Here is a 21,334-nt window from a genome sequence, read left to right as displayed (position 1 = left end):
ACTATTCTTTTCGGGAAAAAAAAAAGGACTTAAAAACAACTCACTACTTAAGATTTCTGCACCATTTCAGTAAACTGCCAGATTAGGGTTGAATGAAGAGGTGATTTTATAGTGAGTGATTCAAAGATATGATTTCATTATTCTAGCATCCTGGAGCCATAGCAGCTAAGGTGACACACATGCCAAGTGCTGTTCTGACCACACAGATTCTAACAGCCAGATAAGGACTCGAAGAGGAGTGAGGATCACTACATTGTTTGGCAAAATATTAAATACTTTACCCATCTTTAGAGGAGTTAATGTTATGGCAATTGAGACACAAATGATGCCCAAAATAGACATAACTCCAGTTATATGTGTTCTCCTAGAACAGATTATTCTTTTAATAAAAGGAAAATACTTGTCTGAAATTTAAAAGACACTCCCAAGAAACCATCAATATTCTTTCTCTGAAAAACATAGAATGGTAGCAATGTTATACAAATTCAAGCCAACAGCTTCCAGTCACTGTTTCATCTGTTTTGACTGTTATAAAATCTGTATTAACTGAGATTTGAATAGGATGTATTTTTATTGTTCATGTTATCAGTACATATTTTAGGCAGAAGTCCTTAAAGGGGCCTCTTTTGCACCCCTTCTCATATTTAAAAAAAATAAACTTTCTCAGAAAAAGTAAAAGATAACCATAAACAAATCTGTGTAATAGCCTAAGAAGGTAACCTACTAATAGTTATAATAAACTACAAGGGTGTAATGGCTGATTGTAAAAGTGCAATATTAACTATTAGGAGACACCAGGTCTTCCTTGTAGATCAGGACTAAAAAACCCCTTCCAATAAGGTTAATTCTGGCTTCCTAATGGCTTTAGTTATATACCTGGTTTCTGAACTGAATGATGATTTATATGATACTATACATGACTTTAGAACTTAATTTTTATTTTAATTCTCTGCAGATTTTCTGGGTCCTTATAAAAAGACAAAACCAAAATGCATCACCAACATACAACCAATTGATATGCTGGCATCTTAAGTTGGCCTTGCAGAGGCAGAGAGAAGAAGAGGAGCTGTTGTGACCTCTAACAGCTTCTGGCTATTCCACAGCTTCAGGGTTTGAACCCTACTGTTGGGGAGGGGAAAAGAGAAGTAAAATCCAGGCTGTAAGTCCATGCACAGGGAATTCTGCACTGGCTACTGTGGTGCTGGAAGTCCATAATGACAGAAGAAGCAGGCCTTTGAAGCCACTCAGGGGTTAAGTGGTGCCCTAAAGAGGCAAGGAACCCTTTTCTCCCTTCTGGTTTGGGACATCACACCTGGAAGACAAACACTAGAGGCATTCACAAGTATCCAAGGATCCTGGCTTATTGCAGACTTCTTGTGCTTCTCTGAGAAGTATTTGCTCTGTTTCCCTTTTGTCCAGTACCACTGATAGTACCTCGCAGATGATAGTATTCCAGGAGTGAAGCATCTGTTGACACCACTGATGCCCTTGAACTAGGTCATCGGACTCAAATGGATAAGTGACTTCCCTGACCTTCTGTTAACGCCGTTTCCAGAACGTTGCTTCCAAAGTGTATCCTCCCTTTGGATCGGAAGATCTGCTGCTGCCCTGCGCCACTGGGGTCTACATTTTCCAGTTGAGAGGGGACTACAGGGAGAGAGGGAGGGGTTGCTGGAAGAAGAAGAAGAAAAAAAGAGCTAGATAAAGGAGGGCACAACCCTCCGACTCCTGCCCATCCCTTTACCCCCCTCGTTTCCAGACCCTTATTTCTACGTTACGGTGTCCAGGACCATTTTGACCCTGTCGGCCCCGGCACCCCCCCGCCGCACCCCAGCCCCGAGCATGGGGACGGCGCTTCTCCAGCGCGGGGGCTGTTTTCTCCTGTGCCTCTCGCTGCTGCTCCTGGGCTGCTGGGCAGAGCTGGGCAGCGGGCTCGAGTTCCCGGGCGCCGAGGGCCAGTGGACGCGCTTCCCCAAGTGGAACGCCTGCTGCGAGAGCGAGATGAGCTTCCAGCTCAAGACTCGCAGCGCCCGCGGCCTAGTGCTCTACTTCGACGACGAGGGCTTCTGCGACTTCCTGGAGCTCATCCTGACGCGCGGCGGCCGCCTGCAGCTCAGCTTCTCCATCTTCTGCGCGGAGCCCGCCACCCTCCTGGCTGACACGCCGGTCAACGACGGCGCGTGGCACCACGTGCGCATCCGCCGCCAGTTCCGCAACACCACGCTCTTCATCGACCAGGTGGAGGCCAAGTGGGTGGAGGTCAAGTCGAAGCGCAGGGACATGACGGTGTTCAGCGGCCTCTTCGTCGGAGGCCTGCCCCCGGAACTGCGCGCCGCGGCGCTCAAGCTGACGCTGGCCTCCGTGCGGGAGCGAGAGCCCTTTAAGGGGTGGATCCGCGACGTGAGGGTCAACTCCTCCCAGGCGCAGCCGGTGGACAGCGGCGACGTGAAGTTGGACGACGAGCCGCCCAACAGTGGCGGGGGAAGCCCGTGCGAGGCGGGCGAGGAGGGCGAGGGCGGGGTGTGCCTCAATGGAGGCGTGTGCTCGGTGGTTGACGACCAGGCGGTGTGCGACTGCTCGAGAACCGGCTTCCGCGGCAAAGACTGCAGCCAAGGTAAGGCCCGACGCCTGACCCAGCGAGGGGGGGCTCGGCCTGGGCAGGGCGCGGGGAGGCAGGGCGAGGCAGGCGGGGCCGGCTGGTGCATGGGGTCTTCCTTCTCTGGACGGTGTGTTTCAGCTAGTTTCAAGGTGAATACGTGTTTGTGGCCTCTCTGCCTTATTACCTCCCCCCTCCCCCACCCCCAGCTCCTCCTTTGGCATCCTCTTAATGGTTGAGCAGCCCATTTCCAGATTCAGATTCCTCTAGGGGACCCTTTGTGCCAGCCCCGCCTCCTTCCAAGTTGCAAGTAGAATGACCTCTCCTCTTCAGATGCCTCGGGTTGTTAGGCTGCTCCCTATCTTCAGCGGGCCATGGCCTCCCTGAATAACCGCTGTGCTTTCCTCTACCACCTCTAAGTCTGTAATACGTAGATGTTCCCCGTAAGATGCAGACAAGCATCTAAAAGATTGGATACACTTTTGGTGAAGAATGAACTGCAGGAGAGGTTCACTATGGTTGAAATCTCCACGTTTGTTATTCATGGAAAAGGACAGGGGAACAGGATTTATAGGAACTAGCTTTGCCTTTTGTAAGTAAAGTGTAAAGTCCTGCTCCTGGTTGTGGAAAAATGAGGCAGTGGGAGGGGACACATGTGAAAATTGTTTTGATTAGAAGGAGGAGGGTTCTTGGAATTAACATCAGTGTCTGCGGTTATATCCACGTCCAACATTTGTCAGTTTAGGAAAAATTATGTGATTTCTGTGGTTTCTTGAAGTGGGAGACAGGTCAGCTAATATTTAGAAATGTTAGAGATTAAATAACATATTTCTCAATTAGCAGATGCCTTGGGAAGATAAATAGCACAGCAATTTAGATGTTGTTGGACTGGGAGGCTAATAAACAGGAGATGCATATGAAGGATTGCAAGAGATTTCCTGAGTATATTTAGCTAATGATATTTATCTGAGGCTAAGCTGTAATTTCTGTTGTTTTTGGGAATTGAAACACACACACAAACATACTTAAGTTTTTTTCTCCCTTTGATAAATAAAATTCAGTCATTAATGTGTCTCCAATGTTGCTACATGAGAATGGCCAAGGAGGAATATTGTATAAATACCAAAAAAACCATGAAAAGAAAGTGACTGATATGAAAAAGATAAAATATGGATTTATTTGTGGCTGAGCAGGAGAGATGTCAGAGTTTAAGGTAGATAGCTTATGGGTCAAGTCAAGACAGTCAACACATGGATAAATGACATGTATGGCTGAAGTTGTTTTACAAAGATTATTAAATATGATTTAGCTGTAAGGACAAAAGCTCTATGTGTGGCTGTAGTTTATTGTGTAATGTCTGTTTTGGTGTTTTTTTGGTGTTTTTTTTTTTTTTTTGCTGACGCTGCTAATAGGAACTAGCTCTTGTAAATCTTATTAGACTTGGCAGTTCTCTCTCATCTGACTTTAAGAGAAATGAAGACTTGATAAAATTTGTAATTGTTTAAAGGGAGTTAGCTAGAAAGAAAAAAAGCTGGTCATTAGAAAAAGAGGATTTCTGTAGCCTTCATGGATTTAAGGGGGAAAAAAAATAAAGGATTAATATTCTCTGCCTTCATGAAGGTTTTTTTTGTTTTTTTCATTGGATTTTGGCTGAGTAATTGTAGAAGGCTATGTGTCTCATGGCCTATACTGCACTTCAGTTTGGCCAGTAAATTTCCATGGATTTAGCACCAGGCTTTATAGTTAGGTTTTACAAAATAAAGCCTAATTTTATTTGTTACAAAAATGGAACAGTACATGTTTTTCCTCTCCCAAATCTCATTTAATTGTAAATCTTGAATGAAATGGCTACATATGGTGATTTGCTCTATTATAATTTGAAGCTCCATACGTCTGCACTGATTAATCGAAATAAATTTTGAAAAATGAACATTACTTAATGGAAATATTGTTCTAAGTAGCCTAATGCCACTTTAAAATACAGAGCAGGCAGTTTAATGAAGGATACATGAGATATAACTTCCTTAAATTAGGAAACAAATATGACACAATGACAGCTTGTTCTGTGTGGGAGGGTGTTTTAAATTAAAATTTTTATTTTTTTTTTGTGCATTTTAAATGTAGGGAACCAGGGATCGTGCATAATCAGGAACACTTAAGAGTGGAGAAAGCATGGCAAAAGTAATGTGTTGAAGAGAAGCAGAACTAGATGTTTCTGAAATGCATTTTATTTTGCCAGTGGAGAAGTCTTTCTATAAGAGGAAGAATTTAGAATTACAAAGATATATAACTGAACAGGATAGTACCTGGTGTATAAGGTAATTCAAGTCAGAAAAGAAAAATCCATTAGGATGGTTCTGGAGCATGATTCGTTTTGAAAATTTGATCTGGAAACAGAGTGCAAAGATCACCACTAGTCATGAAAGGAAAACAGAAGGCTGGATTCTTTTGATTATCACAGAAACGGGAAATGGAATGATAAAGGCAGAGTTGATCTGCCCAGAAGGATTGGCTCCATTTTGTGTATTTTCTCTATTTCATGTGTGTCAAGTGACTATTAAATAATTAATTGAGAATGGATGCCTCTCCCAACACCAATCATGTATTGATGGCTAGGGATAGATGGTTTCTATTCAGATGAAGTATAAGCAAAAGTTGCCTCTAGCCAATATTTACACTGATTGCCACATTGTTTTTAAAAACTAATTTAGAAACAAATCCACATTCATTATAGAAAATTTAAGAGAAAAATTAACAGCCAACATTAAATAAGGTTGCAATTACATCTAGTTCTAACTAAATTTCTCTATTAACTTAATATTTAGTATCATTTGGTTGTCTTCATATTAAAAGTACAATAAGAACTACTAAAAAGACAATGATAATATTCTTTCTATCCTTTTTTTTTTTTTTTTTTTTTTTTCCCGGACCAGAATATTTTCCCATAACTTCTGTATCTATGGTTTTCTAGAATATTTTTTATTTAATGAGCTCTGTTTCATCCTGACTGACTCTACTTTATTCAGACCTAGCAAGTTTTATATATTTATTTATATAGCAGTGGAAGGAGAACACAAGAAAGATTATGTGTCATGACCAGGACAGTGACAGAGCCTGCTTATGAGTGCAGGCACCCTTAATCTAGAGCTCTGTATTCTCTTCTCTGCTGAATAAGATTTCCATTTTATTAGGATTGATTTTTTTTTAGATTCAGGCATTATACAAGAGAAAAAATATATGTAGAAATATATGGCTGATAGAACAGAACTAACTTATGCATCACTTACATTCTTTCACTCTGAAAGTTCAGCCTCCGAACTCAACTATCCCAAGAATGTCATCTTTCCTGAATGATGGATGCTTATGGGGTACATAGCTTTTTCCGTGAACCATACTGATCTAAAGTGCCCCAGGACCATTATTATTTAATAAGTTCCTATTTAAAAGGACTAATAGTTTCTTAGCAGCTTAAAAGAATTAGTGAATTCCATGGCTATCCAGCTCAAAAAAGGGGAATAAAAGGCTGATCAAGGAGAAGTGAAGTTATACTTTTTTATAATTTTCAGGTTTCATGCATTTTAGGGTCGTTTATATTAAAATTTCATACTAGACCCTTCATGTCACTTTTATTTACTTCCCTATTTAAGTAGTCATGAACACATACACCTTATGCTAGTTATTTCCTACAAATTACTAAACATGGCAGTGTGATCGATGTCATTTAATTTAATAAAGTCCCTTCTTTCTAGGACTTTACTAATGTGACCAGATAGACAAACATACTCACTTAGTCATTTCTACATCCATTTCTTTATTCAACAAATATTGATTGAATGCTTTGTATGTGCCTGAGTAGCAAGCTCAGGGAATAATACGGTGAATGAACTCTCAGAAATAGCTCCTACCTTCCTAGACTTTGCATTCCAGTGAGTAGACACTGTTATTTAAAAAAAATAAAAAAAGTAAATGGAGACTTAAACTGGTAGTATGTATTTTGGAGGACAGGTACGTGATACTGTGAGAGATTAAAATAGTGTAAACTAACCTATCAAAGGTTTCCTTGAAGATTGATGTTTAAAATATAAGAGATGAGAAAGACTTAACAGGTAAATGCAGAGTAATAATACTAGGTACAAAAGCCTGCTATAGCAGGTGGGGTGGCATATTCAAACAACTGAGAGAATGCCCTTGAGGATGGACTTTTTATAGATAGGAAGGGGGCTAGATCTTTCAGGGCCTTCTAGATCATATCAAGGATTTGAATCTTTATGGTAAAAGTGATGGAAAAATAATGGAAGGAGTTAGTGGAAGGTGGGGAGGAGGGTGCCATTATCAAATTTATATTTCAAAATGTCCCTCTGGCTACAGTGTAGAGAACACATTGATAGGGGGCCAAGGAAAAGGAAAAAATAGCATTTTATGTTTGTCAGTCAACAAAATTTCTTTAAGCACCCACTCTAAGCTGTAGACTGAACTAGGGACACATGGGGAAAAACAAGGTTCTATCTTTAAGGAACTTAGAATCTTTGTCACTTTTGTTATGCATAGAAATCTAAGGCCATTCATTTTTAGGAATACTTGTTTCTCTCTGCAAAAAGTATCTGAACCCTTTCTGTGGATTATTGTATAGATAATATCCTCAGATAAACCCACCAAATCTATAGGCTTTTGGAGTCCATTGGCAATGGGCTTTGTTGTACCCTTCAAAAACCTTGTTCAGTATGCTTTTCTTGTGACATTATATATTAGTTGATTGATTCTAAGCTTTCGATATTTTAACTACTGCAATAAAGAAAATATAATGTAGGCATTTAATTTTTTTATTCTAATTGAGAACTTTTATTATGATCAAGCCTTTAATGCAAAAGCATTTGTAAAAACCACCACCCTCCATATAAACGAATACATTTATTCATCTCAATCCTATACTTAAATAGTGATGTTTACTATATTTTCTCCAGTATATAGATATAGATATTTAATGGACCTATCCTTTTATGTTGTCTTTGAGGCTCTCCTATAAGTTAAAGTTATTTGCATGTATCTGCAAAGTAGCTAGATACTATATTTGAGCTTAAAAGCTCAAGTAAGATATTCTTATAGTTACTGTAAACATATTTTGGCATAAATTTACATATATGCCAGTGAAATCATATTCCACTTTTGGATACCATTAAATGAAATGTGATAATAAACTGATAGAAAACAAAACAAAACAACTCCTAATTGACTACAGAAAGGACTAACACTATATAATATTTATGACCTTCTTAGCTATATTGTGAGGATACCTGAAGGTACGGTGTTTCCTGAAAAGAGTCAGTGACCACATTTTATTTCCCTTTCTCAGTAAACATTTAGTGGCCACATTCCTTGCAGGGTTAATTCCTATAAATGATAATTGAAAATTAAGTCCCAGAGATATGTAGGTTTTATTCTGGAGATAATAAAGTTAGAAGTTTCTATGCAAACTGCACTTTCAAGAAGTGCATAAGTGATTAAGACATAATTCAGAATAAATCATATTTGTATTCCAAAAGTTTTGAGTTTGTTATACAAAACAATACTATGCAAAACCCGTATACTTTTTTCTCATATATTTATGTATAATTTTATGGCACAGTGCCTTTTTTATTACTCAGAACACAGGAATTGGTAAATTTCTTGGTCTTTGCTAAATAGTACGTCTTAAAATGCTCCAATTAGGTTTTAGATATAAAAAGTCTTTTGGTCATTTATGGTTTTTTCCTCTTATGCATAGATTCTCTGTGTTTCTGCTTAATATGGGAATGGGTACAGTGTTCTCTCAGATTCTGTTCCTGCCATGTTATTACACAATGTGTGTAAACAGAATGTGGCATGTGATCTGAAGAACTAAATTCTAGATGTGGCATTGCCTATAAATCACTGTTAAAAATAGGGTAACTATGTTCTTTGTTTCAATTTTCATGATTGTAAATTGAAAAACACAAAATCAGACAATTAATATATTTGAGCGTCTGCTAACCTATTTCAGAGTGTAAGTAGTTAATAGATTTAAACTCCTGGATAAACATGGACATTTGAAAGAAATATCTAATGGCAGCAGATTAGATGGCCCGAAAAATTGTGTAAATGTTAATAGTGAAAATGATAAACATATTTCTGTATATCTGTGTTGGGGTCATTTTAAATGAAGTTTAGATCATTCATGCTCAATAGTGTGTATAAGATGTAGTAGTTTTCTTATTACACATTGATGTGTTAGTACAGACAAGCTGAGTAAAGAAGACAATGGTGTCCTTGTTCCTTCTGTGTAAAAATCTAAACAAATGAAATAAACAATTTAAGGCAGCAACTAAGTGGGTGTATATTATGATTATATTTATATGAAATTAAAAACATATAATTAATCTGTGGTGATAGAGTCCAGATTTGGGATTGCCTTTTGGCAGTATGGACTAGAAGAGGGCGCAGTGGAGCCTTTCACGTTATCTGGCTGGTGTTTACATGGCTATATATTTTTGTAAAGATTCACTGAACTGTACACTTAAGATTTACATACATGAAGTATCTACATGTGAGAAACTTTATGTATGTTCTATCTCAATTTTAAAAATTTCTTCAAATTATAAAAAGAATGATGCTCGATGAATACATACAGTATGTACATATTCATACCCTAAATACATATGAAAATGTACTTAGGAAGAAATTCTTAGTGGAAATCCATATTTTATTTTATTTTTAAAAATTTTTAACATTTATTTATTTTTGAGAAATGGAGAGAGACAGCATGAGTTGGGGAGGGGCAGAGAAAGAGGGAGACATAGAATCTGAAGCAGGCTCCAGACTCTGAGCTGTCAGCACAGAGCCCAATGCGGGGCTTGAACCTACAGACCGTGAGATCATGACCTGAGCTGAAGTTGGATGCTTAACCGACTGAGGTGACCCTGGAAATCCATATTTTAAAATGGTAGGCAAAAGAGTAAAATATTTGTAACTTAAATCCAAAGAACATTCTGGAGAGCAAGTGTATATACATGTCAATAAATTCAAGGGTAAGAAGAGTATTCTGTTTTAAACCCTGGTACACCCTTGTTTCCAATTTCTTGTGCCTTTATAATAGAAATAACACATCCATAAAACAGTAAANTCCTACAAAGACATTCAAGCAATGCCAGTTTTCTATTTAGGACAAATCAATTACTGGAATTTTAAGTAATTGGATGATGAGTATGTTGTAAGGGTTTAATAAATATTTGAATGAGTGTTTGGATATTGGAAAAACATTACCAGAACAGCCATAACTCATATTATTCTCTAAATCTCCAAATACACATGATTTCTTCCCCGCCAGAATATTAGGCATCAAATTTTTTCAAAAGGTGCACTAGATGTCCCTCCTTTCTTGATGCCATAAGCACCTCTTGGGTTTGAATACAATTTGAAATTATTCTGTTTAGAATCACAATAGTTATTATAATTACTATTTAGTGTTTACTGAGTGAAAATCTTTACAGTGTGCTTTGCCCATCTTGTCCTTGTTTATTCTACAACATCCTACTTGTTAGGTCTTATAAAATTCCCATTTTATAGAGGAGAAAATTGTGTATTGGAGGAGCTAGCTTGCCAAAAGTCCCATAGCTTACTGATAGAGCTGAAATTTGGGCCTGGGTGTATCCACTACCCCAGCAGGCAACTCTGTCCATTATATGACATAACCTGTGTGTTTCACTTAACAAACAGCTAATGGATGCTGGGAATTTGTTTATGAGTTGTCAGCTTACTGCTGATACAAGTGGCTGACTTGTAATAAAGCTTTCAGAATTGAAGATTGTGGCAGACCCTTAAATTTAGTGCCATTTCCTAATATCATGATAATAAAGAAACAAAATAGCTTGTCAGAATTCATCACATTCTGTTTCTGTAACACTTGCTTATTTTCTGGTTTTGTTGACCTTCTATTAATATTACGCTAAATGGGTTGATTCTACTTTAACATAGCTTGAAATACCCCCCCACCTGTATATTGCACCTAAAGAACTAAATTAATCTGAAGTAGATTTAATTCTTTTTCTAAGTTTTTTTAATGTTTAATTTAAAAATTTTTTTTTTTTATTTCTTTTTGAAAGAGAGAGACAGAGCATGAGCAGGGGAGGGTTAGAGAGAGAGGGAGACACAGAATCTGAAGCAGGCTCCAGGCTCTGAGCTAGCTGTCAGCACAGAGCCCGATGCGGGGCGTGAACCCCGCAAACCATGAGATCATGACCTGAGCCTAAGTCGGACACTTAACCGACTGAGCCACCCAGGCACCCCAAACATTTATTCATTTTCGAGAGATGGATAGAGACAGAGCTTGAGTGTGGGAGGACAGAGAGAGAGAGAGAGAGAGAGAGAGAGAGAGACAGACAGACATAGAATCTGAAGCAGGCTCCAGGCTATGAGCTGTCAGCATAGAGCCTGATGCAGGGCTCAAACCCACGGACAGTGAGATCATGACCTGAGCTGAAGTTGGACGCCTAACTGACTGAGCCACTCAGGCACCCCGTGAAGTGCATTTAATTCTTAATCTTTTGAATGAAAATACTTAGGTCTCACAAAACAGGCAACACAAATTTACATCCATTTCTGAGCCTGGAAGATAACATTATTGAAATTATCAAAATTCATGGTGATTTAGTATAAGTAGAAAGATCTGTCCCTATCACATAAGTAGACACTTAGAGTTGTTGAGTTAGAACATGGTTCTGCTGAAAGTATAGATGATGATACACTGGGCACTCAACTGAAATTACATAATGAGGAGGTAGTATCTCCTTTTGGAGAAGTAAGTTTGGCTTCCCAACACATCACCTGAAACTGAGTTTGGGAATGGTTCTTAGAGTTAGAACATGTATTCCCTATGCTATTTCTGGTATATATGAGAAACTATTATTGGAAGGAAGTAGGAGGAGAACAAGTCTGACCTGGCAAGCCAAAGTGCTGACCTGGACTCTAGTCTAGTGACTTGTGCTCAGAACTGTCTGGACTGTAATTAGAAATACACTGACGCCACATTATAGAACTGAGTGCTACTTCAGATAGCACTTTCTTAGATTAGTTCCCAGGAGGGAGCTGGTGGTCCAAAAAATAAAGGAAGAGCTGCCAAGAGGAACAGTTGCTTCACAAGCACCCTAACATCAGGAGGGGCTTTCTGTGTTTAATTATAGACATAATGAATTCTGTGTGGATGACATTCCATAAGGGAAACCGCACTGATCACAGCTCAGAAGCTACTGTTGGTGGTGACCTAACAATACCAGGCCCTGTATGTGGAACGAGCTATGCTTAGGTGTTAGTCAGACATTGCTGGATTCAGCAGAATGAACTGCCCCAGTCCAGCAGAGGCAAGGAAATTAAAGACTCATGTTTTTCCTCTAAGTAATGATGTCTCTCTATAATTAAGCATGACTGGACTCTCCTTAGGGAAATAGCTGGCATGGTAGCATATAACTATAGCTGCCATACGGAAGACACTACTTTTCAGCTTAAACCTTTGATCTGAATGCAACATTGATTTTTTTCCGTGCAAATAATCAGATTATTTATTAAAATTATTACATGTGATACTTAAGGTACTAACTGTTTAATTCATACAACTGAAAACTTAAAAATAGGAAGGAATATATTGTATTTCATGACCCAAATGCACAAGCAAATGTTTAAGAGGATACATTTTTGAGCTCCTGTTTTGTTTTTTTTTTTTTTTTTTACAAATAGTTTATTGTCAAATTAGTTTCCACATATGAGCCCCTGTTTTAAAAATTGGGTCAACTTCCTGTGACATTAAGTACCGATTTTTAAAATGATGAGACTTGTTATTTTGATAAATAAATATATATGTTTGTGTGTATGTAGATAAACAGGAATATACAAGAATATAGCATAAATAAGAACATTATATAATGTAAGCAAAAAAGGATATTTTTAAGACCTAGAAATCATGTTAAGGGGCTTCTGGGTGGCTCAGTTGGTGAAGCGTCAGACTTCAGCTCAGGTCAGTCATAATCTCATGGTTTGTGGGTTTGAACCTCATGTCAGGCTGTGTGCTGACAACTCAGAGCCTGGAGCCTTTTGGGTTCTGTGTCTCCCTCTTTCTCTGCCCCTCCCCTGTTCATGCTCTGTCTCTGTCTCTGTTTCTCTCTCTCAGTAAATAATTGTTTGTGTGTGTGTGTGTGTGTGTATGTATAAATCATGTTAAAATAAAACCTTCACAAATATATATTTGTTAAACATGTCATAAAAATAAAATGCCTTTTTGATTTAAACTAGTCTATGTAATATATATTTTCTTCTACACAAGACTTAGGAACCTGAAAAGTGTATGCTTTTTTTTTTTAATATATATTTTTTTAATGGTTTATTTATTGCTAGGAGAGAGAGAGAGAGGGAGACAGCGTGAGCAGGGGAAGGTCAGAGAGAGGGAGATACAGACTCTGAAATAGGCTCCAGGCTCTGAGCTGGCAGTCAGCACAGAGCCCGATGCGGGGCTTGAACCCACGAACCGCGAGATCATGACCCAAGCGAAAGTCGGACACTTAACCGACTAAGCCACCCAGGCGCCCTGAAAATTGTATGCTTATAGTAAGACAAATGACTTTCTATGATCAGACATGGGATTAGAGAGTGTGAAGTTTCTGAAAAATAGCATTTTCATGTTATTGGTTGACAGCATCCCAGCTATGCCTGGGGGTTGTATGAAAATCTAACTGTACTAAGTCTTGCTCTCAGATTGCTCTGACAGTTACCAAGATTAATTTGCTTTGACAGAACTTTAGCTATTATTATTAAATAATAATAGTTGTTATTTATTTATTGGAATGAACCACAATGTGTTCAAACACATGGAAAAAGTTAAATTAATAGTAATAATGACTTCTTTAAAACTTCTATCCATTAGAAAAATAGGGGGCTAAACTTATTTAATGAGCTCCCAATGAGTTCTGAATAAGCCAAGACCACCAGAGGGATATTTTGAAACAGCCACTTTTTAAGTCAAAAATAGCTCTCAAATCTCTTTTACCAGAGTAGTTGGAGGATCTATAAGAATTTTTCTTAATATTTAAATGAGTCATATACAACCTTCAGAACATGACTTTTGGTCACTATCATTACATGAAAATTTCTGGATTCATACATCATTAATTTTCCTTCCTGCCTCTTAAACTTTTGCTTAGATATGAATGGTAGAGTTAAAATAATGTGGCTTTTCTATTTTGATCACAATTTATATATTTTTTTGGTTTCAAAAAGCATTTAAAGTTGTTTTTCATTGTTACTATTTTTTTGTTTTTGTTTTTCTTTTCACTTGAATTTCATCCATTGTTTACTCTTATCTCTACATTGATTTCCTTCATAAAAGCACAAGCAGAGGTAGAGCTTCAGGAATTAGAGTAATTCTTCATCTGGGAATGGCACTCCTCTATGGCTGTTATCCGAGAGCTGTGCGCTCTCCCAGAAGTCATTAGAAATAAAGAATGATGGGCACCTCTCCTTCCCACAGACTCAAGATGTTATCCATCCTGGACAAAGTCCTTGTTTGTACGACACAGCAAATGCTGTGTTTCATCCTAAATAGAGGCAATGAAGATTTGGTTTGGGGCCAAATATACAATCCTGGAGTGTCTTCCGCCCACAAGGGAAGGAGGATGGAGGGATGATGAGGCCCAGTGAAGCTATGGAGCTTGGGATGTGTAATAATTGAGAAAATGAGACCTAAGACTGAAAGAGGGACAGAGATAGGAGAAACGATGATTGGGGGGAAAGTAAGTGTTGGAGAAGGCTGGGGGCAGGTAGGGAGAGAGAGAGACAGAGAGACACAGAGAGAGAGACAGAGACAGAGAGAGAGAGAGAGCACGAACAGAATTTGAAACAATCAGAACACTGAGAACTGAAGAATTAAAAATAAGAAAAATCACATCCAGTTAGTGAAGGAGGCGACTAGAACATGAATGTCTTGACTTCTGTCCCTGAGATTGAGCGGGAGAGCTAGGAAGAGAAAGACAAGGACAAATACATTATTGTCTAACAATTAGTTACATAAAATATAATCATTCTTTAGCTCTAGGTTCTGGCAGTATGTCATTGGACTTTGTCCTACTGACTAACAATAGCAGCAACAGCAGTAGCAAAATCTTGCGTAACTCCTACCCTCCCTGTGCCCGACAGTATTTTATGCTCTTTATACATACTAATTCATTTAATCCTCCCACAACCCTATAAAGTAGGTGCTGTTTACCCCAATTAACAGCTGAGAAAACTGAGGCACAGAGAGAATTTTAAAATTATTCAGTTCAGGGACACCTGGGTGGCTCAGTCAGTTGAGCATCTGACTCTTGATAAGGGTTCAGATTGTGATCTTAGGGTTTGTGAGTTTGGCCCCTGCATCAGGCTCTGTGCTGATAGCCAGGATTTTCTCTCTGTCTCTCTGCCCCTCCCCTGCTAGCTTTGTCTCTTTCCATAAAAAGTAAACATTAAGCAAAATTACTCTGTTCACACAGTAGGAAATTGCAGAGTTGGCATTCATACCGAGGCTATGTGACCCCCTGAGGCCATGTCCTAAAGTTGTAATTCCTTCATTTTTTTTAAAAATAATAATAACTGAATGTATATCCTCCACACTTTCACAAGTGAGAATCTTCCCTGTGTTTAAATGATGCCTCTATAAACTAATGCGATTTCATTTTCTCTCCCTCTCACTATTTCGTCTAAGTGTTTAATAACTTTTCCTGGGCAGAATTTCTTCTTTAAATTTAATGAAAATCCTTTCTCTGCTGACATAAATTAATTTCTTCTTGTTAGGTCCTCAGTGGAAATAAAATCCATGTAGTCAATATCCCCTTGAATTATCTTTATCTGCTTAAGAGAAAGAGTGCTGTCTTCACTGAGCTAAACGTGTTTTAGATCCCCCTTCTGTGAAACTGATCTGACATTCAGCCTTCTTGTCCTAATAGCCCCTTGTTTTGTTTATTTTACTCGCTATCACCACGACTCACTAATGTGCTCCCCAAGGTTAGCTCCCCAAACCTGTGACAATCCTCTTCCATTCATCACAGTGGCTGCACTGCTATACTTTCAGCAACTCCCTAACCTTTGCCCTTGCTTCTGTCTGACTTGCTAATTTCCCATTATATCTTGGAAGTGGCATGGGCAGAGGTTTTATAAAGTCCTTAGTAGATGGTTGTTACCTGGCAGTTATAAAAAAAAGCAAAAATGTCTGTTACTAGTGTCTGTAGATGAGGCAGTCTAGAATTGTGTAAAGTGTCTTGATAGCATTGCATTTGTAAGCAGGAAAAGTAGGCCAGAAAAATATGAGCTGACAAACACAAAAAAGAATTTGGACTAAGGAAAACTGGCAGTGGGAGTCTGGTCCACAGAGGACTAAACAATGGAAATGGATTAGAACAAGAGTGTGTTCAGTTAGGTCTAAGAAAGGAGAAAACAGCATTTGCTTGTAATTCTGGTATAAATGTGAGAACAGGCTGGCAGAAGTGGTGGGTGAATCTCTATTTCTGGAGATCTTTAACAAAAGCTTAGACACACAACTGCCAGTTTTAAATTGCTTAGGATTTCCCTTTTCCTGGTCAGAGGCCTGGCCTAAATGACCTTTAGAGTACATATTTAGCTCTTAGTTATGCAAATAATCAAACTTCTTTGAAAACTTTTAATGTACAAATCTCTCAAAATAGGAGATGGAAGAAACTCAAAACAACTCCCACCCCTAACACCTCCCCCCCAGAAATCCCCCAAACTATCCACTGGCCAAAAAAAGAATGAAACAAAAAAACTATTTTAAAAGTATCTGAAGTTATAATTCACAGACACATTGGGATAAAATATGGCACCAACTGCCACAGAACACTTGGTTCATGAATTACCTTCCCAATTGTCTTAATTTGCTGATGCTGCACGTAGGTGTCCCTGGAAGACACGCCGGGCAGGCATGCTTGTGTTTGCCCTAAGCCAGCTGTACTTGTCCTCTTTACACAGTGGACTGTCCCAGTTTCATGTTTCCTTGAACGTGTTGGAGCTCAAGTTACAGCTGCTGCCTGTATCTCAACTCACTTCACTCTTTCTTGGTTCATTGTGCCGTCTCTCAGGTACCCTCCCCAAAGGGAACCCACCCCCCCTGCTGCCCACGTGTAGCATACTTAAGTGGCGTCCCTCCTGTATTTGTATGTACCTTTATATTCTGTGTCATTTGCTCTTGCTCTGGGAAACAGCTTTGGATGAAAGGAGTTTTGGCACTGGTGTGCATTCTTCCTGGATAAGGATGGGATGAGAAGGCTGAATAAAAAAAAAGTTTTTCACTTAAAAGCAAAACAAAGAAAATAAAACCAAAACAACTGCCCACAACGTTAAAAACATTTATGGGTAGTCTGTATTGTGCATGGTTTCTTGGCACAAAAGGTTACACAAACAGGAACTCTAGCTTCATCTTGGAGCCCTATGGTTTTTTTAATTTTTTTTTATTTTTTTTTTTATTTCTGAGAGAGAGAGAGACAGTGTGAGCAGGGGAGGGTCAGAGAGAAAGGGAGACACATAATCTGAAAAAGGCAGCAGGCTCTGAGCTGTCAGCACAGAGCCCGACACAGGGCTCGAACCCATGAACCATTAGATCTTGACCTGAGCTGAAGTCGGACACTTAACCAACTGAGCCACCCAGGCATCCCTAGCCCTATGTTTTTTGCACATTCGTGAACCCATTCATAATTCCCAAACCACTTACTAAGAAGCTGTCATACACATGATGAGGCATTAGCACCTATGCAGTTGTTCACCTCTGTGTTCTCAGTGCTCTTGAGGACAAAATTTAGCAGCACAAATGAAGGTGCTGAAGTCTAAACACTGATATAAAAAAATCAGGGATCAAAAATGTAAAAAAACTCACTATTAATCACAGTATATGAAGACCTATAATAGGGTGCACATGTGTACCATTTAGTGATACTATTGGTATCCTCCATTGTAGTAAAAATGAGCCTGCTTTTTTGAAAAATCTATATATGGAGATGTGCCTATGAAGAGTAACAAACTTATGAATCCTTCTTAAAAATTACAGTTAATGGATTGTTTCACATTTTCAATTAAGTTACTGTAATTTCAAATTACTCTAATCACTGGATTTTTCAGTGTCAAAAGAAAACACTTTGTAGTGAGTCATTAGATAGTTACAGAGAATGGGTAGAAAAAGCATAGGTTTAACAAATACTTATCTTGGCATAAACTGAAAACAAGGAAAGATCGGAAACTTGGTATTTTATCTTTTAGTGAAACACTATGTTTTTGTCAGCCACTGGTCTAAGAATTCAAAGGCAAGAAGTCACCTTCTAGTGGAGTAGGCTGGCAGATAACGTGCATGATTACATACATTTGTTGTATGAATGCAATAAATGCTGTCACAGATATGAGGAATGCTGTTAGAAGCCAGAAAACAAAGGGGCTAATCATGTGCTTTCAGTGACCACGTTCACTAGAGTCTACTGATATGATTGCTGTTTCAGGCCTTGCTGTTTACCCACAGGATTGTTGTCACCGTCTCTTTACCACGTCTCCTAATCCCAGGCAGTATTCTACATTTCCCCACCCAAAGCCATTCTGCCCCACTACTCAGATGATCCTTTAAAAATAATATTTCTCCTTTGGCTTAAGGACTACGGAGAAAGCACACATTCTTAAGAATGGCAAGCAGCTATTTTATTAAGTCATTGCCTGATCTCCCAGGCTCATTTCTTACGACATTCTGCCAACAGAAGCCTTATGATCTAAGTCAGCATCATTTGTATAATGAGTAATTATTGCATTAACATGACTTGGAGCCCTTTCAGCTGCTGTTCTCTATGTACCTAAAGGCTCTGTCCATTCTCTACTGAGTGAAATTTCACCCATCATTTGTGACCCCTCTGAAAGATCTTTCCTAAATCCTCTCTGGTGTTCTTCCCTGGCCCTCCTGTGGAGCAAATGTTGGCTTTGTGTAGCTCTTTGTTCGCATAGTATTGCACTCAACCATTTTATTATAGTTATTTAACATCCTGCTGTATTTCTTCATGTGATTCTAAGTCCCCAGGGGAGCATCTATGCTCCTTTTTATTACCCTATTATATAAATAAGAGTGAGCAGACTGGCCCATAGTAGGAGTTCAGTAAATGTTAGTAAATTTGATTAAGTTCAAGATTATAAGAAGAAAATATTAAAGATAATGGTCAGAGGGAAAAAATAAGCAATTCTTTAAAAGAAAAATACAAAAAGCCAATACATGTAAGAAAAAGAGGCTTGAACTCAATAATAAGTAAAGCAAAATAATTTAAAATTAGGTATTCTTGGGGCGCTTGGGTGGCTCAGTCGATTAAGTGTCCAACTTTGGCTCAGGTCATGATCTCACCATGCATGAGTTTGAGCCCTGTATCAGACTCTGGGTTAACAGCTCAGAGCCTGGAGCCTGCTTTGGATACTGCTTCTCCCTCTCTCTCTGCCCCTCCCCCACTCATGTTCTGTCTCTCAGAAATAAATAAATGTTAAAAAAATAAAATGAGGTATTCTTGCTTAGCTGATGGAAATTAAAGAGCATGATTGTACACAGTATTGATAGAGATGTAGCAGTTACAAGCACTTTTACGCTTTTGCGTATCTTTGGTTGGAGTGTAAGTTACTACAACTGTTTTAAGGGAAAGTTTAACAGTAGTTATAACAATCTTAAATGTCTACATCTTTTAACATGGCAGTTCCCCTTCTAGGAACTTTTTTTTTAACAGAAATACCTGAACATGTTTCATAGGTTTATCATCACTGATACATAATGCTATTTTTCTGTAATGGTGAAAACATGGTGAACATGGAATCAATTCAACTATTAATTAACATATAATTAACTAACAAAACCATGGTAGACCCATGCACAACTTCTCACAACATAACATAAATGAGAAATATTTTTATAAACTGTTATGAAATATGTTAAAACATATTGTTGAATGAACATAATCAAACTGCAAACACACACACATATTTGTAAAAAAAAGTAAATTATTTGTAAAGATCTGATGTTTTACTTTCTTCGGAGAGGGAGAAAAGAAAAATCTATTTAAATTGCTAAACAATAAATATATTTGCAAATACTACAACCAGACTAGTAGGGCACCTGGGTGACCCAGTTGGTTAGGCATTCACCTCTTGATTTCAGCTCAGGTCATGATCTCATGGTTAATGTAGACCCAGCCCAAAGCCAGGCTCTGCTCTGATAGTACAGAGCCTACTTGGGATTCTCTCTCTCCCTCTCTCTCTGCCTCACCCCCACTTGCACGCGTGCACACTCTCTCTCAAAAGAAATAAACATTTACCAAAAAAACACAGATAAACAGAGGAAATGTGTAACTCTCCATCTTGAGATATTTTCAATGAGATTTTGAAATGTCATTAATAGTCCATTTCAGAATATCAGATTCATTACATGACTTACCAAGGATTTGTATTATAATTCTATAATTCTAGATTAAACATTCTGTTATAGAAAGAAAAACAGAATGTTCCTGTTGTCAGAATAAAATGTGGCACTAACCTTGCAGGATATATTCTAAAAGAATGTCATAAAAAAAGAGAATTATAGAATTTAAATTCTGTATCATTCCAAAGATTGATTGATTATTTATTTATTTATGTATTTATTTATTTATTTAACTTATACCCATTTGTCAGGTTGAATGATCATTCTCCTGGCATTTAATAGAGGAATCCAAATAAGGTACAGGGTCTGGAAGCAGATATATTATTTCTTCTCAGTAGGGGAGTGATTTGTTTTAATGTTCCATTTACAAAATCTCCTGCTGCCCTCACCTTCTCCAATCCCACATTAGAGAGATGGCTGAATAAATCAGTGCTGTGTCTCAAATTGGTCTCATCATCAGGTGTATCATCATCCTAGTAATGTCTCCTCTTCCTAATAGAACTCCTAGAAACATCTGAAAAGTTCCAAATGACTGACAAGGCTTTCCTGCTTTACTTCACACACATGTATGTTATCAATAATTACTTAGTTGACTCTTTAATTTGTCTAAATTTGTGCAGGCATAATGAAAACTGACAATGCAATTTTCCATTGAAAATTGTAAATGGATGACTAAGCTGAGCAATTCACCTCCTTCCTATTCCTTTTGTACAGATATCTTATGCTACACCAGGATGCCTATACTTTGAAAATAGCTCATCTATATTCATTCACCCATGCATATAAATTGATTTGCATGCTCATTTTGCAGTTTCCAAATATGCATTTGTTGCATAAAGTTTTTCATATCTAACCCCAAATGGCTTTTACCTCTTTCTCAAAGATTTAGCTGGTATGAGCCAATTATTCATGCTATTCAGGTGCTTGCACAACTGAATTTCTGTAGAAAATGCTAAAATTCTGTGGAGAAAAGTCTTAGATCTTTCCACTTGCTGCAATATGTAACTCGGATCTAGCCTTTATGGGTCACCTCCTTGAAATTATTCAGGGCAAGATTTGAATTAAGTGGCAAGAATTTATGCAGACTATCCAGATTATTTACCAACTCATGATTTCATACACATTGTATTTTATTATTTTATTTTATTTTACTTTATTTTAAAAGTTTATTGATTTGGAGAAAGAGAGAGTGTGTGTGTGAGTGGGGGAGGGGTATAGAGAGAGAGGAGAGAGAGAATCCCAAGCAGGATCCGTGCCAGTGTAGAGCTCAGTGTGAG

The 21,334-nt window shown here is 38.2% G+C and overlaps 1 protein-coding gene across 6 annotated transcripts in view; it reads left to right on the top strand.

Annotated features, from left to right (window-relative positions):
• The first annotated feature begins 1,842 nt into the window (after positions 1–1,842).
• The window catches only part of NRXN1 (neurexin 1), a 1,134,059-nt gene continuing 1,114,567 nt past the window's right edge, over positions 1,843–21,334 (top strand). For 5 of the 6 annotated variants that reach the window (XM_077749163.1, XM_077749167.1, XM_077749165.1 and 2 more), the window contains exon 1: positions 1,843–2,614. In XM_077749163.1, the coding sequence (XP_077605289.1) occupies positions 1,843–2,614 (772 nt within the window). Of the gene's footprint in view, positions 2,615–10,233; positions 10,255–21,334 lie in introns of all 6 variants that reach the window. The other variant, XM_077749166.1, reaches the window with a different exon arrangement.

The sequence above is a fragment of the Crocuta crocuta genome, unplaced genomic scaffold (genome assembly GCF_008692635.1).
Source record: "Crocuta crocuta isolate KB4526 unplaced genomic scaffold, BGI_CrCroc_1.0 scaffold118, whole genome shotgun sequence".
NCBI classification, from domain to species: Eukaryota; Metazoa; Chordata; class Mammalia; order Carnivora; family Hyaenidae; genus Crocuta; species Crocuta crocuta.
This window is presented reverse-complemented; position numbering and strand designations above follow the sequence as displayed.